The 26,585-nt window shown below is 40.5% G+C and overlaps 2 protein-coding genes across 2 annotated transcripts; one reads left to right on the top strand and one right to left on the bottom strand.

The window, feature by feature from the left end:
• Positions 1-2,038: 2,038 nt before the first annotated feature.
• On the bottom strand, positions 2,039-4,242 carry exosc6 (exosome component 6). The gene is made up of 2 exons (XM_022205599.2): positions 3,874-4,242; positions 2,039-2,714 (listed from the first exon to the last, which is right to left on the bottom strand). The coding sequence occupies exons 1-2, from the start codon at positions 4,149-4,151 to the stop codon at positions 2,168-2,170; spliced, it is 825 nt and encodes a 274-aa protein (XP_022061291.2). The 5' UTR covers positions 4,152-4,242; the 3' UTR covers positions 2,039-2,167.
• A 908-nt stretch (positions 4,243-5,150) lies between these two features.
• aars1 (alanyl-tRNA synthetase 1) lies at positions 5,151-26,120 on the top strand. Its single transcript, XM_022205582.2, has 20 exons — positions 5,151-5,282; positions 9,351-9,506; positions 9,633-9,821; positions 10,917-11,062; positions 11,724-11,915; positions 14,090-14,234; positions 14,866-15,011; positions 15,333-15,441; positions 16,477-16,627; positions 17,518-17,642; positions 18,848-18,992; positions 19,076-19,254; positions 20,009-20,122; positions 20,297-20,503; positions 20,789-20,973; positions 22,697-22,805; positions 23,338-23,451; positions 23,532-23,738; positions 24,724-24,837; positions 24,936-26,120. Exons 2-20 carry the CDS (start codon positions 9,363-9,365, stop codon positions 25,113-25,115), a joined length of 2,901 nt encoding a protein of 966 aa, XP_022061274.1. The 5' UTR covers positions 5,151-5,282; positions 9,351-9,362; the 3' UTR covers positions 25,116-26,120.
• Positions 26,121-26,585: the final 465 nt, after the last annotated feature.

Genomic DNA, 26,585 nt, shown 5'->3' with positions numbered 1-26,585 from the left:
AAAAATCCTAAAAATATCTAAAGTGATTACATATGTCAGTAAAACTTCTAATATTTTCTTAAAGAACATTCACACAAAAAATCAACCAAAATCCAGCAAATTTCGCTGGATTTTGGTTGATTATTTTGTGAATGTTCTTAAGAAACATTTTTAACTTTTCTTTTTTTTCCACCAAAAAATGTTCAAAGATTTCCCAAAAATGTTGAAAATGTGGACATCAGAAGTTTCACTCTGAAAATATATATTTTTTTCCACATTTTCAAACTTTAAAACGGGTCAATTTTGACCTGCAGGACGACATGAAGGTTAAAGGATCTGAGCACCTAAAAGGTAAAAGTCTCCACTTTTGCACAAGAAACATAGACACTTGTTCAAAATATTCATTCCTGTCATACTGGGGTGGTCCCACTGGATAATAGTTTAATAGCTGGTTCATTAAATTAAAAAAAGGTCGTGAATACAAACCATAAATGGTGCAGCATGTATGTAGTAAAGCTACTTAGACAGGGTGTCCCAAAAAATTGACATTTCACAGGCCAGTAATTTTGGCAGTTCTTGTTGAAATAACCTGAAATTTTCACATAATCTATAGAAACAGATGAAGATTGTATATTTAATGTTTGATTTTTGTTCGGTTTTCAGGTCGAGCCATTACTCCCAAAGAGAAGTCATTTTGTATCTTGGAATCTGCTGATGTTGATGAAGCAGCCTTCCTCTTTACATTTTTGGTACCAAGTCCAAATTTGTTTGCCAGTTGGTGATGTTTTTTCAAATTTTGCTTTGAAGGCACGCTGCACAGTTTTGAGTGACTGTGTGCGAGCATATTCCAAAACACAAAATGACTTCTCTTTGGGAGTGAACGGCACGGCTCAAGCTGAAAACAGAACAAAACTAAAACATTAGATAGAAAATCTTGATCTGTTTCTATACATTTTGTGAAAATTTGAACTTATTTCAATAAGAATTGCCAAAATTATTGGTCTGCCAATAAATAATGTCAATTTTTTTTTTTTGACACCCTGTATTGTTAAAACCTATGGTACAGTGACCTCTAGTGGCGTTGCAGTTACTTACAGGACACAAACTGAGTATGTTAAATGGTTGTATTTATATAGCACTTTCATCCAAAGCACATTACATGATACGTCACATTCACCCATTCACACACTGATGGTGGAAGCTGCCATGCAAGGCGCTAACCACGACCCACCAGGAGCAATTAGGGGTTCAGTGTCTTGCTCTGGGACACCTCAACATGAGCTCAACAGGCCGAGAATCAAACCGGCAACCTTCCAGTTACAAGACTGCCACTCTACCACTGAGCCACGCTGCCCGTGTGTTGAACCACAGGCATAATTTAGTGCCGTTTCGTTACACGGCACCACCGTTTTAAATTTGTTTCAGACAGCATGTTTAAACTACTTTTAAGCCCTAACCTCCTGACAAGATAATGACCAATTTCCAAAATAAAAGTGACCAAATCTATTTAAGATTTTAACGAACAAATGATTTGTCAGCCTAATTGCAATAGTTGTGTTGTACTTCATAGGTTGAATACACAAATTCAGAAACTATCCCAGGCAAGTGTCACTAATCTCACCTAAAAAGTGAGGTTGCACTTATATTTCTCTTTCTAATGTCAGGTAAATTTGAAATTTCAAGCTGCAAATGTAGACTTAACCATAAAAGCTTACAGAGGGTGAAGTACCTTGAGATGGCAGAACAAACTTTTCTATATGCAATATAACCAGACTGTTTCCTAGTAGACTCCAGTGCAATACATCTATTTACTCTACTTCAGTTCTTTTCTGTTAATCTTTCTAGTTTTTAGTATTGTTATTGCCACTTTACACACTTAAGACTCTTAACACACTGTAATGCTTCACACAAACACTTTTAGAAACTTGTACTTTATATTATCTGTTATTTGTATCTTATGTAAGGTTTTATTTTACTATAAAGTAGATCTTATGACATATGTTGTTAATTCAAACTATACAAATACAGTTAAACTGAACAAAATCAAATCAGTCATGAATAAGAAAATCAATCCGTACTTTAATTTATTGAACATATGAGCAAACATGGAAAAACAGGTAATGTTGTCCCATTAAGAACTGGGAATTGAATGTAAGAAAATCTATGAATTTAACAGTTATTGAGTCTCTCAGCTCTCTGACGGTGGAGGAGCTGCTTTGCGAACAGCCTTGGCCAGAGCTTGTTGTATGACCGGGTACAGTTTATAGCAGCCCTCAATGCAGGTCCGAACTCCGGCTGTCAGAATCTCTTCAGTCATTTCTCCGTCTGACTGCAGCCCAGAAATCTGGTTGAGGCTGGGGAGGAAGGCGACGGTCAGACCTCCCTGGTTCTCGCTGCTGGCTGAGCTGCAGTTGCTTTCCTCCTCATAAGAAGGGTCGACCACGCAAGAGGCTCCATCTTGGCGCACAGAACATCCCAGCACCAGATCGTACATTTCAATCCCTGCGTCTGCAAGTGCGAGAGAGGCACATGTGATGGCGTGGGCCAGGACCGAGCCACTGTTCTCCAGAACCATCACGTTGACCTCGATCTGACTGCGGGGGTATTTATGGAGGCAAATGGCCGGCTGGAGACTCTCATGAAGCATCAGAGAGAAGTCCTTGTCCTGGCTCCCCTGAATCCAGGAGCCCCTCTCTGGGCAGGAGAACGGAGCAAAGCGCATGTCGGTAGTCAGTCTGGAAACACAGAGAAAGACAGTTAAGTTGTCTCCTTCAACTCTTTATGCAGTAAACATCACAAATATGAGAACCTGTTTCAAGTAAAAACATAGAGGCTTGAGGGTAACCTCCAGCTGAGCTCAGTTCACTGATTTTAAGGATTCAAAACATTATTAAATATCAGATAATGAGTATCTGGTAATTAAAAAAACAGCAATGTCAGCTAACCTGTGGTGATAAACACTTTTAAAACAAAATACATTTTAGTGGTGACTCAGAATATTACCTCTACAACTCATTTTAAACTACCACAAGGAGAAGCCTCTTGGTGACTATTTAACATTAACAAATACTTGTTTTCCCTAATAACAGTGCTACACAGGGCGGAACAATTAAACGTAAATCGGAGTAGCAATTTGAATCAATAACTCTGACCCAGGGTTTATTTTTCATTATTACAACACTAACTTCATTATAGAATGTGCAATACTTGATGACGGACCTGTTTCAGTTTCAGAGATTATTTGTAAAAATATCCTAGAATTTCTTTATTCATATTTTCTTGTTTATGACTGTTACTTTATTTATTTGACTGAACGCTGCCACAGGGTTTCTGACAATTATTGTATCGTCTATGTTATTAAGGTAGCAAATACATGTCTGACATGGACATAAATTCTTGTCCTTGCATTAGAATATAGATCAATTATTATTTTGATTGTCAAGCACATGAATCCATGTTTTGAATCTGTTACAGAATACATATTGAACGGAATTAAAACAAAAAAAAACTTATGTCAATATTTGTTTAAAAAAATCCCAGTTTTCTCCAAATTATTCAGCCCTAATAATAAGTATTAGCATGTTCAATGTGAATGTCTTCTGGTTTCTTTATTCCTCTGTAACAGTAAACAGAATATCTTTGGGTTGTGGTTATTTGTCACCCTTTTTTTGACATTTATTAGACTAACCTACTCATCGATTAATTGAAAAAAAAAAACTCGACAAATTGATGAAGAATGGAAATAATAGTGTTTTGCTGTCCTGCCATGAACGCTGTTAGCAGTTTATGAATTCACGTTCACTTTACAGAGGAAGATAGAAAAAAAATATATCTTACGTATGTATTTATGGTGTTGTAGATCAATAAATATCATCAAATTAATTCTCTCCATACCTTCCACATTTCATATCTGTCTCATCCTTCCGTTCTGTTTCTCTGGGGCCATAAACGCAGCACATCAGCTTGGTGTTTCCAGCCTCGATATACGCGGAGCCTTTAGCTTGGCTCACCAGGCCGCAGCGCACAAACACCGGCCGGACGTCCACCTGGTCCCGCTGCCGACCATCCGCTCTGGGGCCCTGGGACGGGAGAACCGCCGGGGGTCGGCACAGGAACAGAGACGGGCTCTGTGACACTTCTGGTCCGCGAAGACGTTTGGTATCAGTTGGCATGATGCAGAGTAACGAAATGAACTAAACGGCATGTAAACCGGTCCTACACCAAATCTGTTCCCCTTGGAAACACAGCCAGGAGGGAAATGTTTCCGCGATGCGACCGCTACGGGAAATGACATCAGTAACGCAAAATCTGCTTTAGTATTTCATCATCATTGTTATTACTGTATAAAAACACAAATTATTAGAAAATTATTGCAGAATACATCTCCCTGTGGCTCGATCAGACCCTCAGTAACCAAACTAGGTCAATTAGATAATTGTTATTATTAGAGAAAACTACAAAACAACAAAAGCAAACAAGTAAAATCATTTTAGCCAAGAATATTATGCAAGAGAGGGGTGAAATAAACTATTAGAAAACGATTACATTTTTTATAGAAATAATAGGAAATTGTTTTCCCTGATATTTTCTTATGTATAATGGAAATATTCTCATATTAAACAATACTAACGATATTGTGTTATTTAAAAACAAAAAAAGAAATTTAAAATCTTTATGTAAGGAGAAAAAAGGCAACACTATAGAAAAAACAAAACAAGCAGCCTTCCTTTTTGTAATTTTTATTCGATTTAGTAATTCATATTGACAACAAATGATCAGGGTCAAAGATATTAATGTCAAAAAAGCAAAATACTGACAGTAAATAGGAAGAAGGTTCAGCATAACCACACAATGATAAAATGGATAAATAACATGTTTTCATTGTAAATAAATTCACGGTCTTCACTTGTTTGATTTTTTTGTACACTTAATTGAGTCAAAATATCGCCTAAGCTCAATTTTAAACACACACAGGAGGAGTGAACGTTCTGAATAGTTTTCATATTTATAAGCTAATATTATTTACGAAACTGAGCAAAATTGTGCATTGACACCTTGCGCGTTTCAATTGCATCAGCCAAGGCAGGGTAAACTGTAGCACTGATGTGGCGGGCTCGGCTGTGATTGACAGCAGACTCGTCCTATAAGAATTCAAACTTGTAAAGTGTGCGACCTCCGGGCCAATGGAAAGCTTCCGTGGGCGTGTTCACTGACGCCGTGCACTCCTTCTGGTCGAGCAGCGTGGGCTAAAGCAGTGTGTCTGGGAGAAGTAACTGATTCATTCTGCGACAACAGCGACTTCTGTGAGTATTTTTAATTTGTTCAGCTGCTTTTTGAATAAATAACGGTTTCTGGAGCACTCACCGAGTGGAGTGTCTGTCAGAGTTGTGTGCTAAAGTCTCTCTTTTAAGCCAAAAGGTAACGTATTAGCTGACTTGCTAACATATTAGCTTGCTAACGTCAGTTTAAGCTAGTGCCTCTACCCGGCGGAACAGTTTACACTCAGCTGGCAGACAAATAAAGCAGGATGTCGGTGTTTAGAGGCAGTTTGAGAGGAATGATGTTGTCTAACACAACTGTCACTGGTTTCTGGCACCAGCTTCAGTGCACTTGTTTACAGCAGAGGTGCAAAGGTGGCTTGGGAGAACCCATTTTCATGAGAAAAGGAAATTAACCATTTGGGACTTCACCTTAGAGCAGTATAAGTTATTTTAGCTTGTATTTGTGGGAACAAACAAACACCCCCAGTGATGGAAATATATAGACAAGGTGTTTTGATGTGAATGACTTGGGATCTCATTCTGTGGTTTCAGTGTTTACCATCGACGTGATAGCAAATGGGTAAACTAACAATTGTGGTGGTCCGAAAACACGTTTCTCCTCTTGTGACTAGGGATCTTATGACTGATTGTTTTTATAATTGATTAATTTGTCAAATATTTTCTCGATTATTTGGTGGGCTGTAAACTACAGTGAAAGATATTTCCTACAACTTACGATGACACCTTCATCCTAAATATATTAAGTTTATTGTCATAGAATGAAAGAAACCAGAAAATGTTTAGATTTCAGAAGCTGAAGTTAGAGAATTTGGGTTATTTTTACTAACAGTAACTCAAACCAGTAAATCGGTTATCAAAATAGTTGATCCATTTTATTATCAAGTACTATTTTCAGTTAAAAAAAAATATCAGAAAATGATGAAAAATATTATTTTGTGTTTCCCACACCCCAAGATGATGCTCTCCACTCAAAGATGTATGTATTTATAGTCATAAAGGAATGAGAAACCAGGAAAAGAAGCTGGAGTCAGAGAATTGTAACTGTTTCTCTTTAAAATTACTCAAAGTGATCGTCAAAATAGATGATGATTAGTTAAATAGATTAGAAACAAACAATCCTAGCTTCACTTGTTACTGTAATATTCCATTCCCAATTATTGGATCTGCCATTCCATGTCACTGATTGCCTTTGTGAATTTTTATCTGCTCTTTTTTAACAACACGCTGGGCTGAAATTTCCATCCCATCACCCCAATGTCTCTACTCTCTCTGGTTGCCAGCCGAGTGGTTTGGTAGTCAGGATGGGGACGGTGCATGTTTACCATCCGCTTGTTTGCCCCAGAGAGCTGAAGGCACCAGCTGTGTGCTGACCTTTGCCAGCTAGTTTACAACTGAGTCCACTGATGGGAATTCAACTCTGCTGCCTTTTAATTACAGACAGTATACTGTTGTTTTTTCCTTCTTTGTGAAACTGTGTGAATGGTGCCTGGTTAGATTTAATGATTGAATGAACTGAATTTTAAATCCTTTGTGGATATTTTAAATCCTTCTTACAGTGTTACAGGCCCGCATTGCCAGAAGTTTCTCATTCAAGATTCAAGACCTTCATTCATCACAAACACAATTCTACATAGTATAATGCACAGTGAAATGCACTGAGCACCTGTTCCAGACCGAAACAATAAGCATAAAAACACACAAGAAATAAATATATATAGTCAAGCCCAATATTATTATCCACCTTCAATCTTTTAAGCAGACCAGGAAAACATATGTGTAATTCAAAAACACCTTCATTTAGTGTTGGATTCTTGGAAGAAGTTATTTGAAGAGCAAAAAAGTGGAATTTATTGCCACTACCAGGAGTCACAGTGACAAAACAACAAACCATACTGTCCCTCAGAATTGTTGTGGATTGTTTTGCTGGGTGTGGTTTCTATTCGATGTTAACACTAAACAGTATATGACTCAAGAAAGAAAGTCCTGTAGGTAATTGTGGTCTCTCTATTTTTTTAATTTAAAATTAATTATTTGACCCGTAAAATGTTAAAGATGTAAAAATGCGCATCGTTGAACAACTTGATGTCTTCAAATAAATAAACTGATAAAAATATAAACAGAAGGGCCACAAACCCTCATATCTAGGAAGGTAGAACAAACTCTGCCCACTATTTTACCTGATAAATTAGTTAATATGTTATATTAATCAGTCAATTAATTGATTATTACTGCATTAATGCAGAGTGCCTAAAACGCGTGACCAAGCTGCATCCTTTGTGAGCATCTATGGACGTCCTGAATACATTCAAGCCAGATGACAGATATTTGGCGCATTTTGGATTCAAAATAATGACCACAAAGAATGAAAATGAATATGACAACATTATATTGGCAGACATTTTCAACCAAACTGCTAGTTCCACATCGGTTTTCAGATCGATTGCGGTGCACTGCAGCATGACAAGCCTCGCCTGTCTCACTAGATTCCAGAGCTGCTGTTGGCTCATGTGAAGAGCCAAAAGCCAGTTTGTTGGAGGGAAATGACAGAGTAGAAGTTAAAGCTGCTTGTGAACGCACACAACTCACACATTGACCTGATTATAGGCTCATAGAATGAAAACTTGGCTTGCTTTACTGACAGGAAAAAAATTGCCTTCAAATTTGTTATTCAATGTATGATTTAAGTCATTCATAAAGCAAAAATATGACACATTTGTCCTCTCAGTTTTGTGTCATTGGTATGTGTTTTGAATTTGGTCCGCTACTGGCAAGACATTTGAAGAAGTCCCCCTGGGTTTCGGCATGCAATGGACATTCTTGACCTCGTTTATAGACTAAACAGATGAATTAATCATGTCAACAATGTTTAGTTGCAGCCCTAAGTATATTGTGATAAAATAAATTAGTGACTCTTTACTTTGCCCATCCTAATTAGCATTTACAATGCTATAATTTGTTTTGTGGACACCAGAATGTGGTTATTTGTGTGAAAAGACATGAATTCCGGTATCTTGAAACACAGCTTTATACTCTTCATTCATGATATCTCCTTCAAACAATTGTATTATAGTGTATTATACACAGTTTTTTTTTTTTTATTTCTGCTCCTTATAAATATTCAGTTTGAGGTTCAAAATACAGTGAAGCAGTCCTGCTCCTTTATTGGCAGTGTTACTCACATTGGCCTCATGCAACATATCAGCAGTTCATCTCAGGCTATATGTGGTCATATCATCTCAGAATAAACCTGGATCAAAATCCTTCCTGCTACTATTTTGATAAAGTAGAGCTAAGCTGTGTTAACTGGTGTCATTGCTTTTAGGTGCTTCATAGCAAACAGCTTTGACAGAATACAACCCAACTGAGAAACCTCACAGGCTGTTTTCCAGTTTTGTAGCGTCCCTTTTGACTAATGTGAATCCAGGAGATGGATTACAGACTTTCAGGTGGCATGAATCTCTGCTTTCAGGGTGCAGTTCGACTCCAGGTAGTTGTTGCCAATATCACACTGTTGGAGATCATCCAGGTTTCTCCACATATGATGAGAACAACGGTAACAGCTGCTGTTTGGCTCGACAGGTTGGATGAGGCGACCGAGTCTTTAACCGCTATGCTGTACTCGGCAGACACCCCAGAACTGCCAAGTTAGCACTGGCTCAGTTATATGGAAACTGGGATAGACCAAAAAATGGGCAGAAGAGCAGTGAAAGGCTGCCCGTCAGATGTTTACTGCATGCAAGCTTTTTACCTTTTCCAATTGTAAATGAGAGGGAAGATAAATGCTTTGACTGGCTTCTACAGCCATAAACATCCAAGAAGTTCAAATACTAAAGCTGCACCATTGCTGCTTTTAGTCAAAGGAGCTTCCATGTTTCAAACGCAGTGACATTTTTTGACCTTTTTCTGACGTAGCTGGAAATTTGTAGTTAATGGAACCAAGTGAGATGCTGCCTCTGCTGCTCTGTAAACGGTACATAGAGAGTTAAGGTGTCGCTGTGATACAGAACAGTTTAAAAATTGCTGCTGTGGTTGGAAGCTGCCTGTTTAAAGTTGCTGTATTTAATGTACTTTGTGTGTTTTTGTTCACAGAGCTGATTCAGAATGGACTCCTCCTTGAGTGCAGCTCAAATCCGTGAGAAGTTTATCGACTTCTTTAAACGCCATGAGCACCAGTATGTCCACTCGTCATCCACCATCCCTCTGGACGACCCCACGCTGCTTTTTGCCAACGCTGGCATGAACCAGGTACAAACTGTGGAATTCCCAGATCTCTCCTTTAACCTGGCTCTTATATTCTCTCTGCATTGATTTACAATAATTTTGACTCACGCTTTCAGTGGAACACAACTCTCAAATCTGATTTCCTCTCAGTTCAAGCCCATCTTCCTCAACACCATCGATCCCTCCCACCCGATGGCTCGGCTGCATCGTGCCGCCAACACACAAAAGTGTATCCGTGCAGGAGGCAAACACAACGACCTGGACGACGTGGGTAAAGACGTCTACCACCACACCTTCTTCGAGATGCTGGGCTCCTGGTCCTTTGGCGACTACTTTAAGGTACTATACTGTAATCCTTTTCCACTGTGTCGCATTTTTTGCCTCCTTGTAATTGGAGCAATAAATGGTGGCCAAGGTACACACTGAACGCTGCATTTTAACAGTGAAAAATGTGTGTTTTCTATTGAGCAAATTGTCTAATACTATACTATTTGGTCACACTGTTCTCCTCTGAGCTTATCTGGCATTTCTCTACTGTGATTTCTTGTTACTTATTGGCCAGCTTAACCTTCAGTATACCTCCAATAAGCCAATATTGACTATATGAGTGACCCTGGCAGACTTTCCTACATATATTATTGGCTTGTACAGGTTGGGTACATTATCAACTGTAGTGTCCTTCATTTTGGTATGACTTCTCTTTGTCGGCGTCTCATCATCTTTTCTGTTCTGTCCACATGGCTGAGTAATCAGAATCAGTTTCATTACAAAGTCGGTTTTCACGTATGAGGAGTTTGGCATGGGGATTTGGTGCATTCTAAAAAAATGCTGACAAGTAGAGGATTTTTAAAGAAGGAAGAAAAGATTGAAAAGAATGTTAGTGTGACAGGACGCTGGACAGTTAAATGTTACAAGCCAAATAAACAGCAAGTGTAGCAAATCCAAGAAATGTTCAGTCCTAAGGAGTTGTAGAAATATTCATAATGTGCAGGAATGTGCAAATTATTCACTTGAACGTGTAAATTTACACAGCATGTGGTGTCAACAACTTAAGATGTGTAAGATGTGTCCCCAAGGCAAGTAGCTTTATTAACATGCAAGAAAAGAATAGGTTTCTCTCCTCAGAATGGACCTTAGAGGACTGACTACACATGACTATAGCCATGATTTATCAGTGTACAGTGAAGACAATAGGACTCTGTAGCCTTCTTATTGTTATTATGTTATTTGTGTCCATGTTTGAGTAAATGAAACCCTGATTAACAAAACTAGTTAAAAGACTAAATTGCTATTTTCATTCTCAAAGCTCCCAAAAATGCTTAAACCTTTCCCAGAATCACAACCAGTGATAACTACAGTATTGAATCTTATGTGGACTTCTGTTGCCTTTGTCTGGTTCTCATCTCCAGTGTTTTCTCTTTCTTTTCTCTGCAGCAACTGGCCTGTCAGATGGCCCTGGAGCTGCTGACTAAGGAGCTTGGCATTCCCATTGATCGTCTGTATGTCACCTACTTCGGAGGTAACGAAGATGCCGGTCTGGAGCCCGACCTGGAGTGCAAGCAGATCTGGATGGACTTGGGGTGAGTCTGGCTTTGAATGAGATGCATTTGTGAAAGCGTTTGCTGCCTTGAGATGTCCTAAATACTCACCACCAGCTGTGAATTCTTTTTTCTCTTGCCTTGTCTCTCTGGAGAACCTGATACCTCCTCTGCAAATCATTTACTACGCTTTATAGAATTGTGTTGTATTTTTGTGTGAATGCTGCAAAGTGTCTGCAGTCTGAAGTAATTTCATGATGCTATGTGACTGTTTCCCCACTAGAGAGCCCATGTGTGTTGTTCTGTGATCAGACATGATTGTTTACTTGCTTTACTGTTTACTTTAAGTCTCTGCTTATAGAAAACACATTACTGTTCCAACTCAATCTGCAAAATATAAATCTGCAAACATATTTTCACTTTGCTTTTTCTGATTTTGTGATTCTCTTCCACACAATATGCTTCTTTTATTTTGTAATTGCATTTTAATAACCGGGTTTTTGGAGGAGTGTGTGAAATGTCACTGGGTAAGCATTCAGACGAGGTTCAATAAATTACTGAAGCACAGAAAAAGTCAGATTTGTTTGCTTGTAGTAGATGAAACTTTTTCAATCATATGTCCTAATTTTTACACATTTTCATTTTTACTTGTTAATTAAGTTGAGTAAAATGAATCTTCTGTTTGTGTTTTTTTTTTGCTCAGGGTGGAGGAGGCTCGCATCCTGCCCGGCAGCATGAAGGATAACTTCTGGGAGATGGGTGACACCGGTCCTTGCGGTCCCTGCAGTGAGATCCACTACGATCGCATCGGAGGCCGAGACGCCTCTCACCTGGTGAACATGGACGATCCCAACGTGCTGGAGATCTGGAACCTGGTGTTCATCCAGTTCAACAGGTAACAGACTCACACACAGATGACAGTATGTAAAAAAAAAAAAATTAAAAAAAAAATCAGACAGTGCAGAAATCTTGGTTTAATTCATTTTTCCGTCCTCGTTGTTTACTGGAAAATCTGATGCAGCTGTTCACTCATCATCACTGGGATTATTTACAGTTGTTCTAAAAGAGAACGCAACTTGTTGTGATCCCTTGTGGAATAAATGTTAAGTCTTTCTGGTTCATTGCATTTGTTTACATCTTCTCTCGTGGTGTGTAGGTTGCCTCGGCATTATGGGTCAGGATTAGCACCATCCATCCTATTTCCCACCAGTAATTCTGAGTGTTGCTTTGTCCCCGTTTCCTTAGGATCATAGATTGCTTTCAGGTTTGTGGTTTGGTTCACTTTGTCTGGAGTACCAGCAAAATTGATCAATTCTTGCTTTTTTTTTTCTTCAAGCTGTAAGCACGAAGCCTCACGAGGTTAAAGTGAACTCATTCATCGCACAGCCTTGGTGATGTCAGCCTTACATCATCAGTGCTGCACAGGGTCATGTGGTTCATTCTAATCCCTGTGACAGACAGCAAATCATGTTCTAATTTACTGCCTGTTATGTGTTTATTTCTGTTCACTGATGTCACAGAGAGCCCACAACAAACTGGACAAACGTCTTAATAGCATTATTAGACTGTAAAAGTGTCTCATTCAATGAAAAATGATAATTGGGTAGAAGCTAAATGAGAAAGTCTCGTCCTAGAAGAGCTGCTGAAACGCATGAAGAAAACACAAACTCACCGTTACTTCTGCTTCATCTGAATCATCTGGAAAAGTATAAATATTCTAGGGCTGTGATCAATTGAAGAATATCACAGTTGACAGGAATCATACGTACTCTTACCCAATCGACTGGTTGAGAGGGGAAAAATGCACAAGGGGAATTTTGAATGAACATGAAAAGCTAATATTTTCAATATTCTGGTTATTTTATACTAAAACAGAAGACTTAGAGTAGACCAGCATGCACCTGTCCTCACTGATATAATTTCTGGAAATAGACCTACATCAACTTGTAATGCCAGCACAAGAAATATTGAAGAGTGTAATGCACAGAAGTTGACAGCTGTTTTCAGATGATCTGCTATTTTGATGGTTGTTGATATGCAAACTTCTGTTTGCAAAGTGTACACTTGGCATTTTGGCCATTTTTTTTTTTTTTTAGCAAAATGCAGCTGGACCATTGATTTCCTTGAGTTTTGAGTCCACTACAAGTAAATGTTAAATAAATTGGACCTAGCAGTCTTCATTAGGCTGTGAAAATCCGTGTGTGTTCACGGGTAGTGTGTTCCTCCTGCCGCCAAAAATGATGGATTACTCCTGAAAGAATATTGATGTAGCACTTTTCACAGGCCATTGAGAGCATATTGATCCAACCAGTAGACCCAAAGACTATAGCCCTGCTGTTTTCACATTTGGATATGGCGTGCATGCATGTTACCCTGTTTAGCATATATGTAGGCTCCCCTTTTCAGATGATCTTGGTCTAGCTGTTTGTTCAGCACCAGATTGAGATATCACAGCATTCACACCGCTCCAAGTGTTTGGGGTAAAACAGTTTGAGTGTTAAAATGCCTCTACAGCAACTTATAAACTGGATTTTCTGATTTTCCTGCAGGCGTGGTTGTCTGATGCAACAATCCTCATGTTCGTTAGTTTTCATGCAAGTGATTGTTGCAACTTTTCCAAGTTCATTCACAACTACGGCCATTAAAAAAAACAATCAAACTCTTTATCTTACTTATGGTTTCAGTTGGGGCTTGTAACCAGTTTAGTTCGTTGTACAATGAACACTGAAATGATCATAGTCTTTGTGACAGCAACACACCTAAAAATAGAGACAATAATTAGTACCAGGTTTAGTGGAATATGGACACACCTTTATCTGTTTCTTTTGCACCAACCGTGCACCACACGTCTTTGTACATCTTTCTTTTCTATGTGCACTTCACAAAAATGTATTCTTTAAATGAATAACCTATATTTTAAAATGTCATTCTCAACAGTTGACCTATTTCATTTCATTCATCCTCTTTTAACAAATTGAAAAGTAGAGCTACTAAATAATTGCATTTACAGAGCGAAAAAGTAGGTTATTTAGTAAAATTTGATCAGTTTTCTTGCTATGCCCTGTTTAGAGAGTCAGAAACGGAGCTGAAGCCGCTGCCTAAGAAGAGCATCGACACGGGGATGGGTCTGGAGCGCCTGGTGTCTGTACTGCAGAACAAGATGTCCAACTATGACACTGACCTCTTCGTCCCATACTTTGAAGCCATTCAGAAGGTACTGGAAGATTTGTGTAACTTAATAGAAAGGTAAACGAGATAGGAAAATGCCACGAGTTGGTTAACACAAACTTGAGCAGGTATTCTGTTCATGCAGGTCTGATAAAGTCACACATCTTGCTCTATGGAAGGGAGTGAGAAAAACACACAGCACTGTTTTACTGGAAAATACATATTCATACCAGACATACAGTGATTGCTTACCAGAGTATGTGTAGAGAGAAAGAAATTAAATTTGATCAGTGGAAATGAATCCAAAAGTTTGAGATTTTGAGCAAAAAACAAACAAAAAAGAAAACACACATGCTTAAAATATGAGGTTTATTTTTAGTATATTTGCTGTTACAGTTTACAGTAAACTACTATATATTACAGGCTGACTGCACAGTGCACCATAGCCTCATTTACTGCAATTGAAATTTTAATTAAACTAGTTAGAAAGTAGGCAGAGAAGCCAAATATACAGCAAGCAGTTCAAAAAGTATTGATACATGTTGGAAATGTCCAGTTTCTTTCAATTCAATAAATGCACTTAGCCGCAAACTACTATGAAAATGTAGCAAATATTAAGCATGCATGATAAAGATTGACTTAATATGCTTTCTAAACATGGCCTGTGCTTGTTTCAGGGCACCGGCGCTCGGCCGTACACTGGCAAAGTAGGTGCTGAGGACACCGACGGCATCGACATGGCCTACCGTGTGCTTGCTGACCACGCCCGCACCATCACCATCGCCTTGTCAGACGGTGGTCGCCCTGACAACACAGGAAGAGGGTGAGCTGTGGAGATTTCAGCTAGAAGAGGCACAGAAAGTGAAGCACAGCCTGCTGGAATTTGTGTGCAACGTAGTCTTGTGTACTTTGTTTTGACATTAGTAATTTGAAATATTGTACATGATTGACAAACTAATACGGTAGACCTTGAGGCACATTGCATTACCAGAAATGTACCTGAGTAATTAAGTGTTACAAGGTGGTTCAGTACAGACAAACAACACATCTTAATACTGCAAAACTGCTCAAGGCTATGGCTGTGAATGCAGGGTTTTATGGTTTCTTCTGTGCTATTTTCTTGCTTTGTTTCCATCTTGTTTAGCTACGTGTTGAGGAGGATCCTGCGTCGTGCAGTCCGTTACTCCCACGAGAAGCTGGGAGCTCAGAGGGGCTTCTTCGCCTCTTTGGTGGATGTGGTGGTCGACTCCCTGGTGAGATTTTCTTTCTTCAGCGTCCTTATTTTTATTCTAGTTCATCCACAGGCCACATAATCTGTTAGCTAATTAGTTACCTAATGGTTTTCAGTCTTGGCAGTGAGATTTTTTATTGTTGATCTATTATGTTTTATTGTACTGTGTTTAGCCAGTTCTGCACAGGCTGCCACTTGAACTCACAGGTTTTTTTTGAGGCTGTAACAGGATTGAAGGAATAAACAAATCATTTACCGGTGATGCTAAGCTTTAGAAAAGAAGCAAACTTTTGTAATTTGGGTTTAGCAGGAGCTCGAATCAGTTTTATACCCAGTGTGTGAGGCATATTGACCGACAGGAGCAGAATTATAAAGTACAGTGTGCAGTGCTTTGTCATCGTCTTCACACAGTGTCTCTCTTGCCTTGATTTCTCTGTGTTCAGTCTTAGACCAATATGGCCTTGACAGTCCTGTCTGTGTTGATGTACTAATGCTGGGTGATAATACTGTATTGCATATGGCTTTAGTATTTTGCAAAGCTCAGCTGGCCAGATTGATATTTTTCAGGTTAAGTTTTGGGTTTTTGAGGTTCTATGTGGTGTTATGGGTAACAAAGGAGCACGGATCATTGCATGATTTTGGGTTACATTTGTTCTTTGGAGAGGTCAGTATTGCAGAAATATGCGTATTTCTATATTTTTTTTTAAAAGGCAAAGCTCAGCCCCTGTAGGGCATTTCTTCTGCAGCAGAAAAAAAGGGTTTCAATTTTCTTTGTAGATGTCTTAAAAGACCTTAATAGGGGGTTTATCTGCAAACCCAACGAGAAAGTAAAAAATTCTCTTCTCTCAGCTGCACATTTGCCTTCTGTCAGTTTTCAGCCCAATAAAATCAGCTTCACTTCTGTCGTGTTTTGCTTTAATTGGTGACCTTTGTCTCTCTTTCTTTTGCCATCCCTTCTCTTCTTTTCCTCTGTTGTTTCATTCATCCTCCATTTCTCCCTTTTCTTTTCTCTCTCTCGTCTCGTCTTCGATCGTCTTCCTTCGCTCTCCTTCTCCAGGGCGAAGCTTTCCCGGAGTTGAAGAAAGACCCAGAAATGGTGAAGGACATTATTAATGAGGAGGAGGAGCAGTTCCTCAAAACCCTCAGCAGGGGACGCCGCATCCTCGACAGGAAGATAATGAGTCTGGGAGACAGCAAGACCATCCCAGGTGAGACGCTCTTCACTAGAAATGTTGCCACTTGTCTGTGCTCATGTTGCGTCTCCTACGCTGTTGATTTTAGTGGAAAGAGCTTATTTTAAGATCATTAAATGTTTTGGGGCACTGATATCATTTTCCCTTTGTTTTGACAAGTTCAGTGCGTCATTTTTGTATCTGTTCTCCCTGAATCGTCCTGTCATCCTTTCTCTACCTTTCATCTCTTCACACCCACGTCACTTTCTTTTTTGGCTCTTTTCTCTGTCACTCCTGTCGCCCTTCAATTCCTTTGTCTTTTTCGCTTTTAGTCCCAACAGAATTTGTGCATTATGGATCGGTCTTTTCCTCCATTCATCCATCTGTCTGACTGTCACGCATGATGCTCCAAATCTTTCTTGTTGGGAATTTAAAAATACTCTGATTGGCTAAACTAAATGAGATATAATTAGAAATCTCAGTTACCGATCTTTCACGTCGTAAATTTAAATGACATGAAAACTGATGAACATCCGGCTCCTCTTCTAAACTTCTCTCCAGGGATGTTAGCGTGCACTGTATTGGATTTCTCTGACAGATTGCCGTCTACCTCAGGCTTTTCAATTTATTTCTTCTTCGTCCTAAAGGGTGACAACATCATTTGTGCACTTAGCCAAAATGGGGCGCAACAAATGCCAAAATGGAAAACGTAGCGGTGTCCTTGCGAGTTGCATTTGCATTGATGGGAAACAACATGAGCGCAAACTTTTTTCACGTCTAACTCGTCAAAATGATGGCTGCACCGGTTCGGTTGGCTGACATGTTTACTGTCTGACTCAAGGACACGAGTGTTCCAGCAATGTAGCTCCAGACAGACGCTTCTCCTGCATATCAAGCAGCTGATTTCTTTCTGTCTGTGCGTCCAGGCGACACTGCATGGCTGTTATATGACACATACGGTTTCCCTCTGGACCTGACCTCCCTCATCGCTGAGGAGAAAGGCATGGACGTGGACATGGCCGCCTTCGAGGAGGAGAAGAAGGCAGCACAGGTGAGGAGGCGGAAAGTTCTTGTGTTCACGTTGGGGGGGGACTTTACTGAGCAGTGTTTCGTGTCCTCTCCCCCTTGGGTGTACTGTTTCACCTTGTCAGCGTTCTCGGGTATTGCTCTGTAAGTCAGAATCAGGAGCCATGCACCTGCTGTTTAAATACACCCACATTTACTTTACAGCCCCGTGCTTAATCCCTGGCTGTTTGATTCAGTGAAAAGATTGATTTCTTTTCTATAACACTGCAGCCTCAGATTACCGTCCAACTCATCAGTGAGCTAACGTCAGCGCTGCAGTTCTGCTTCCTGCCAGATGAGGGAGTTTGACTCACTGCGTTAACCCTCGTGTCGTCCTGCGGGTCAAAACAGACCCGTTCTGAAGTTTGAAAATGTGGGGGAAAAAAAGAAAAAAATTCACAGTGGAACTTCTGGTGCCTGCATTTTCAACATTTTTGGGAAATCTTTGAACATTTTTTGGTGGAGAAAAAAGAAATGTTGAAAATGTTTCTTCAGAACATTTGCATAAAAATCAACCAAAATCCAACAAATTTCGGTGGATTTTGATTGATTTTTATGTGAATGTTCTTAAGAGAATATGAGAAGTTTTGTGTGTGTGTGTGTGTGTGTGTGTGTGTGTACCATTTTCTGCATTTAACTATCAAAGTGAGGACATTTTTACAAAGTGAGGACATTTTGGCCGGTCTTCACTTTGAAACAGCCATGTTTGAGGGTGAAGACTTGTTTTTAGAGAACAGGTATGAATTGAGGTTTGGTTAGGGTAAGGATTAAATTTAGGCAATCAGTTGTGATGGTTAAGGTTAGGGTAAGGCTCTAGGAAATGCATTACGCCTATGGATGTCCTCACTAAGATAGAAGTACAAACGTGTGTGTGTCAAAAACTAAAAATATCTAAAGTGATTACTTTAGATATTTTTAGGAGTTTTTAGAGTCTTTTTTACATGTATAGCACAGGTCCTCCTGTTGATGGCACAATGCCACACAGTGTCTGAGACTTACTACCCTTATATACTGAATGAATGTGACCGCAATGCAATCCATTAATGCTGTCAAAACTTTTTGATCACACCTCATATGTTTTTTCCCCATTTCAATGTCATTAAATTCTCTTTAAAAGTTTGCAAATTGTAAATTATATGATGAGGTTTGGAGTTTGTACTGTTACTGAATACATCATCGTGTGTGTTTTAGTTAAAGTCACAGGGTAAGGGCGCAGGAGACGAGGACCACATCATGCTGGACATCTACGCCATCGAGGAGCTGAGAAACAAGCAGACCCCGGCCACAGACGACTCTCCCAAATACAAATATACCTCAGACGACAGCGGCAGCTATGGTTGGTGATGTCTGCTTTCACGCCTTAGAACAGCTGGACGGTTGACTTTCACCGACTGACCTTCATCCTGTTTTCATGTCTAGACTTTCAGCAGGCCTCAGCCACAGTGCTGGCTCTGCGTCGCGATCGTGCCTTCTGCGATGAAGTGACCACAGGTCAAGAGTGCGGCGTTCTGCTGGACCAGACGTCCTTCTACGCAGAGCAGGGCGGACAGACGTTTGACGAGGGCTACCTGCTTCGAGAAGACGACAGCACAGAGGACGTGAGTGTCGCTAAAAAGAAAACAAAGTGAATGCAGTGGTTTATAATGAGCTCTGTGCTGAGTGTTTGCAGAAAGAGGTTGAGATTTGCAAGGGTGATTTTCAGAGCTGGTGTGTTGCCCCCCCCCCCCAAACACAAAGTTACCCAGTGGTCGCATTGCAGGCTCGAAGAAAAATCCAGGTTCACCTTTTGTTGACTTTTAATTGGGGAGATAAAACAATTACACTATCTTATCTGCAAAGCTGCCACATTTGTTTAAATAGAACTGGTGAGTGTGATAGCCGGTTGAAATCATGGCTGCAGGCAAATAGACCGTCTGCTCGGCGACAAAGGCTGCCAAATGAAATATCGCTATTCTGACGGAACAATGGATGAAAGATAATAAATTGTTCTCAGTCTGTTCCGTGACTGAGAACCGGAATGACAGGAAAACAGCAGTCATATCTACAGTTTGCAGAAGAGCATCTGTGTTCAACCAAAAAAAAAACATTCAGATGTCAGTACTTTGTTTCTTTTGTATGTGTTTATAGGTTTTTCCACTAAATTTTGTGTTTGCTGAGGATGTGTCGGCGTGTTAAAGGAACCTTGGCTCGTTAAGTCTTTGTGTTCTCCGCTATATTTAATCCCTGAATGCTATTATAAAAATACACACACAAACCGTCAGCCAGGAGATTTTTATTTAGATTCTTTTTCCTGCCAGACAAAGATATTTCTGTAACCTCGCTGTCTCTGTGGTATTCATTCTCTCTTTGCAGCGGATGGAGTTCACTGTAAAGAACACGCAGGTTCGAGGAGGTTACGTTCTGCATGTGGGTACCGTCTACGGAACACTGAAAGTTGGAGACCGTGTCACTCTACATGTAGATGAGGTGAGAAGACGCTGTAAGATTGACACTCATAGATGATATTGTTCATCATCCGTCAGATAAATAAACTTTGAGACATTTTGAGGATCGGGTTCTACGTTTTGTGTTTCTTTTTGATGCCTCTTGGTGAAGCTCTGATGTGTCCAGCTGAAATATCCATCCTCACTCTATTTCCAGGCTCGTCGTAGGCCCATCATGAGCAACCACACCGCCACGCACATCTTAAACTTCGCCCTGAGGGGAGTTCTGGGGGAGGCAGACCAAAGAGGTTCCCTGGTCGCCCCCGATCGATTGCGCTTTGACTTTACTGCTAAAGGTGCCCTGAGCACTGGTGAGGTCCGCCGGACTGAGGAGATGGCTTGTGCCATGATAAGAGATGCTAAGGTCAGTGGTGGAATACAAATGACATTGTAGAATTTCATGAAGGGAATAAAATCTTGTCCTTAGCCACCTTTTTACGCTGAATAAAACTGATGTTTGTGAGAATTCCCGCTCAGCTTGTGACTTGAAAGTGCCTGAAAAAGTGAATATATTTCCAGCTGAGGGGAAATAATGAAGGGTTCTGCGCTGATTAACATTTAAAATTGTCTTGATTTTGCAGTACCAGCTGATTTTTATTCAAATTTGATTAGAATAACTATAATTATGATCTCCATTTGAACTCTGCAGCCAGTCTACGCCATGGAAGCACCGCTAGCAGAAGCCAAGGCCATTCAGGGTCTGCGTGCCGTGTTCGATGAGACCTACCCCGACCCGGTCAGAGTCGTGTCCATTGGTATTCCTGTCCAGAAACTGCTGGATGACCCCACCAGTGCTGCCGGTTCTCTGACCTCCATCGAGTTTTGTGGTGGAACGTGAGTACGATGCCCAATTTCTTGGATTTCTGCCCCTTCGAGACAAAGAACAGAAAGTCAGCCAGTGTTGCAAACAGAAAACGGAACGACATTACATTATATTGTTGATTGGTTTGATGTTTTGTGTGGTTGCTGCTGCAAAAATTTAAATATACAGCAGCAGACTGCACTGCCTAACAAAGCGAAAATGCAGAAACTGAGGAACATCGGTCAAAATTGAGTTAAAAATGTTTGATCTGATGCTTTGATATCTTTTGAACCTATAAGATAAAACAATAAAATACACAAAAGCACTTAAATCTTTAATAGCATTTATCAAAGTCCATGTGAAGCAGTTATAAATGTGTTCTGAGGTTGTCACGCATAGAAAAACTGGTAATAGCCAACTTCAGTTTTCACACCAGCACAAATAAACCGTTAGATGTGAAATCTCAAATACACACTGTAGACAGCTGTGGAATGAGTTACCTGCAATAATTCTGTAATTTCTAACATTCTGGGAATGTATATGTAGCTAGCTAGCTAGCAAACTGTTGGCAGTTGTGTGTGTCCTAACTTTTGAGTTGGAGAACCAGTCATGCAAATGCACTCTGGTTTGAGTAACGTTAAAGTGTTAAGAGAAAGAGCCATGCAAAGTCATTTCACGTTTTCAGCAATTATCTTCTGACATGATTATGTATAGAAACAAATCTCTCCATTTTCCTGTGCTTTATTTAAAAAAGGTGAGATTTTCAATACAAGAGGTGCAGCTATTCCCAAAAAATAATTGACTTCAAATAGTCAAAGAAATGTTTTGTTTCTGAAAAAAATCTATCTGAAGAAAACACATTTTTGTTGCCATTTCTTCCTCGGCTCCACTGCTTTTGTTTGTGGAGCAGTGCTGTTCATGATGTTTTTTTGCTGCTACATGGCTTCATTCTGATTCACCCTCATTGCTTCTGATTCACCTGCTCCATTACAGTCTGCCACGTAATGATAGTGTTTGATTATGGTTTCCCAGTCCATCAGGAATGTGATTCACAGATAGTAATGTTCAGGAACATGAATACAGTAACAGAAAATAGAGACTTTTAAAAAAATTTTTTTACCTGATCTGCTGGAAGTTACTGTGTGTGTCTTGAGTGGACTCAAATACGTAACGCACACAGACGTGTAGAAATGTCTGAATAAACGTCTGCATTTGTGTGGAGTTTCCAGACGGATCAGACCTGCCCAGTGGTGGTGAGCAAAGTGGAAACTGTTAATTGGATTTGCGCATCTTTCTAGTGGGACAACCGTGTCCTTGCGCAGACGAGGCCTGGAACATTTTGTCAAGCTCAATCCAGCGATTAGCCCTGCTCCACTGACTTTAACAGTGTCTGCTGCTGGCTGTAAAATTCACCTGAATGCCAGGACGTATCTGCTCTGTTATAGATGAAATTATAGCAAGACTTTTTCATTTCATTTGATTACAGTAGGAGACATTTGCATTAAGCTTTTTTTCCTTGCGTTTCATGCTGCTTCAGGTTTTAGTAAACTGTTTGGTGTGCCTCCTGATTTTGTCTTTGATGTTGTTTTAATCTGCAGCCGCTTCAAACAGCCCCTTGTTCCTGCTGCTGTTTTCGTAATGTTTTCTCCCCTGCTTGCGTTCCTCCCCTCAGCTCCTCGCTGCTCTCCTTCTCATCTGCCTCCTACAGTTGTATAATGCTGCTGGTAACGTGCTGTTGTTTTCTGTTATCTGCAGCCATCTGCAGAACTCGGGTCACGCCGCGCCGTTTGTCATCGTCTCCGAGGAGGCCATCGCTAAGGGCATCCGCCGCATCGTCGCTGTGACAGGAACAGAGGCCCAGAAGGTCAGGACACACACACACACACACACACACACACTTCCTGATGCTCTTGCTTCCAGCATTGTGCCCATGTAGATCCATCCTCCCACGCTCGCATAGAAAAGAGTTTGGCCAACATTTTGAATGAAGTAGAGAGATTTCGTTTTGTCATTGCTGCGCCATGTTGAGCACAATGATTTTCCCAATTAAAGCCTCACCAATTACACGACAAAGTGCCCCAGACAGAGGCACCACATGTCTTATTTGGGTCTCGGTGATGAAACTTTAATGAAGCTTGAGGTGAACTTGGAGCTAGACAGGAGAATTTTGCATTTCCCCCTCTCTCCAGGCCCAGAGGACAAATTAATCTTTCCTATTTTTAGACAACAATCGCTGTTTGATCCTGCTCCTTCATCTTTTTGCCTTTTTCCCGTTCCCTCGCTCCAACCATTTGGCTTATTTTTCTTTCTCCCTCGTCCCTCTCTGCACCTTCTGCTCTTTGCCCTTGCCTCCCTCTTGCCCCGCTGCTCACGCTGATGTGTCTCACATCCATCAGGCCCAGAGGAAAGCCGATGCCTTGCGGCAGTCTCTGTCTGCTCTGGGAGACAAGGTGAAGCAGCAGACGACCCCGAACAAGGACATCCAGAAAGAGATCGCCGACATGACTGAGGTAAATGAGACGTCTGTGCTAGAAAAAGTTGAGAATGGCTTAACTCTGTGCCGTAGCATCAACATCTGTCTTCTCTGCAGTCGATAGGCACCGCAGTGATCTCTCAGTGGCAGAAGGACGAGATGAGGGAAACCTTGAAGGGAATGAAGAAGACCATGGATGACCTTGACCGCAACTACAAGGCCGACATCCAGAAGAGAGTCCTGGAAAAGACAAAGGAGGTGATCGAAAGCAGCCCCAACCAGCCGCTGCTCATCATGGAGATGGAGACCGGAGCCTCAGCAAAGGTAGCAGTCAGGACAGGACGTTTTTCCTCCCATTATTTAACCCTCTGAACCTCCAACAGTGTTTGGATGCTTTTTAGCTCCTGTTACATGTTTATTGACTGAAATATAAAATCCTACACCTCTATGGAAACAACACAAACATGGTGAGAGGCAGAGAATTCAGAAATGTCTTTGGTGCAGTATGAAAAGGTTATGATGCCACAAATCATTAAAAAAGACAAAAGTTGAATTTCATATTCATTTTACCAATAAAAAGGACTTCTTTACAAATGCCCATAAGTGCCCACAATACTGGATAAACAATTGATGGCTGGACCTGAATATCCGAATATTCAGTCGTTACAGTTGTATCCGAATAATAATTTTGAGATCCAAATATTCCATCTTCACAGATGAGTAGTTCAAGGGCTATTGATAAGTTAAAAGTTTTTTTTCCTTTTTTTTTTTTTTTTACAGTTTCTTGCTGATTAAATAGTGTATCTGGATGTTTAGTCTAGGTTCAAAATTACATTTTTAAAGATAATGTTCCTTTTGAATCTGACTTTTGAAATTCAGAGTGTTAATATTTTTAAAAACAAACCTGCAGAGTTTGAAGTGTGTGAATAAATGTTTTTTTCTTTAGTCTAATCTGAATTGACTTATTATCCCTAAAGAAAATCACGTCCTTGTTCCACACAAAACTAAAGAAGATGGAGTTGATAATCCAAACCACCACACTTCGTCTGCATCCTGCACAAAAATAAATTGGAGTTCATACAGTATTAAAATTCACTTTATCTCTGCAGTATTGCACATTTTCTCAGGCTGCGTCTTAGCTTATCTCGTTGTGTTATTGCCACGGGACCGAATCAGCTCTGTGGCCCATTAATTCTGACCTTGAGACATCAATAGTGCTGATTAGGAGATGTTTTTTTTTCTTTCTTCCCGACTCTTTTCCTTCTTCTCACTTCCTTTTTCCCCTCATCTTTCCCTGCGTCTCTTCCAGGCTCTGAATGAGTCACTGAAGCTGCTGAAGTCTAAGTCCCCTCAGACCGCCGTCATGCTCTTCACCGTGGACGCCGACGCCGGCAAGATCACCTGCCTGTGTCAAGTCCCACAGGTAAGACATGAATTCATTTGTTCAGTCATATGCACCTCAAGCTTCTCTCTGAATGTCGGCCTCGTATCTTACCGTTTTCATCCCTCTTTCCTCCGCAGGATGTGGCCAACCGTGGACTGAAAGCCAGCGAATGGGTTCAGGAGCTGTGCCCCCTGCTGGACGGCAAAGGAGGCGGCAAAGACATGTCGGCTCAGGCCACCGGCAGGAACACACAGTGCCTGCAGGAGGTGCTACAGATGGCCAACAACTTTGCACGTCTGAAACTGGGAGAGAATTAAGAGGAGAGAGGAGAGAGGAGGAGGTGAGGCTGCAAACATATCAGGGAGGAAACTGGAAATTGGTTAGAAACACTTAAATAAAATCAGTTCCTCTCCTCTTTTCTTCCTCCTGTATGTCAGACAGATTAGAAACCTAATAAAAGCGCTCTCCATGTTGACAGATGACCACTGACACTCAGCCAGCACTAAATGAGCCACTCGTTTTTATTGGGACTGTTCTTGCTGACTCGCCCCAGTAAAATCCATCTGTGTGGAATGGCTTAAATATACATAAGAGCCTCTCCTGCAGTTCTAGCTAAAGGGAGATGGCAGACAAATTTATTTTATCGTTTCATTCGTTGCATGTTTGGATGCAGAGTAAAAGAAAAGGGATTGCACTTTTGAATCATTTAGCCTCCTGCAGGAGCCGTGCAGCTCAGACAAAGCGACAGAAACTTCCACCTCACATTTCTTTTCTTAGCACAAAGTTGGCTCTTGATGAAGCACCATCCTGATCCTGTGTGTTTGTGTTCCATCTCGCTGTAGCCCCGTTTGTTTAGAAACAACCCCGAGGCGCTTTTGTCTTTCCTTTGGCTTCCTGTACCACTCGAGCCCAGCCTCAGAAAGAAAAAGGAAGAAGCGGGCCTAGCCGTTAAATGGCTTAGCCACAGAATACACCGTGTGTTCTCGGTTATCTGAAAGCTGTTAATCTGATCTCTGAACAGCGGCTCCGTCCGTCTGCGTGAGTGAAAGCCTGTTTTCTCTTGTTGGACTGTACATGCAGTAGCTGTATCATAGTCTTGCTTTTTCAAATAACAAGCCGATGTCTGACACATGTAATGAGTTTAATTTAGTAAATTAACACCTTAACTGTATAAAATGATCGTGTCCAGTAACAAATCTGTGTAACTTCATGTCGTTGACATTTGATCTTGATCGAATGCAGAATGTCTTCTCATTGTAGCTGTTCTACGTCAGAGAAATGTCATGTTATGGGGATGGAATAAATACGACCGGTAAATACCACACGTCTGCCTCGGTCCTTTTTAAATGTGAGATAAACAGATGTTATTTTGAAGGTGATTCATCTCAGATTGGCAGGCACAGTTTAATCTGAACTTCAAGTATCGGCTCAGCTCGCATTGAATCAATTACACCACAAAGGTTAGACTGACTTCATTAGATGAGGATCAGTGAACGAAAATGATCAACGCTGACAGGTTGAGCTTTAATGAGAGGGAATATTGTGAGCTCTTGTTGCGTGACGGTGATGGTTTTGGTAGATTATTCTCATTAGACATGCAATGACCAGTTTTCTTTTCATAAAGTCCATTTGGGGGAAGCAGGAAAAACATTCTGAGCACATTTGTTAAACCCCTTGGCAATATTATTCACTATTTATGCTGTGAAGTAAATGCAAAGGATGATATTTCTGTTCAGTTGCTGTGTGTAAGGGCTGCACAGTGGGTAGTGGTTAGCACTTTCGCCTTG

Source organism: Acanthochromis polyacanthus, chromosome 8 (genome assembly GCF_021347895.1).
Source record: "Acanthochromis polyacanthus isolate Apoly-LR-REF ecotype Palm Island chromosome 8, KAUST_Apoly_ChrSc, whole genome shotgun sequence".
Lineage (NCBI taxonomy): Eukaryota > Metazoa > Chordata > Actinopteri > Pomacentridae > Acanthochromis > Acanthochromis polyacanthus.
Note: the sequence above shows the minus strand (reverse complement) of the source record. Positions and strands in the feature narration are given on the sequence as shown.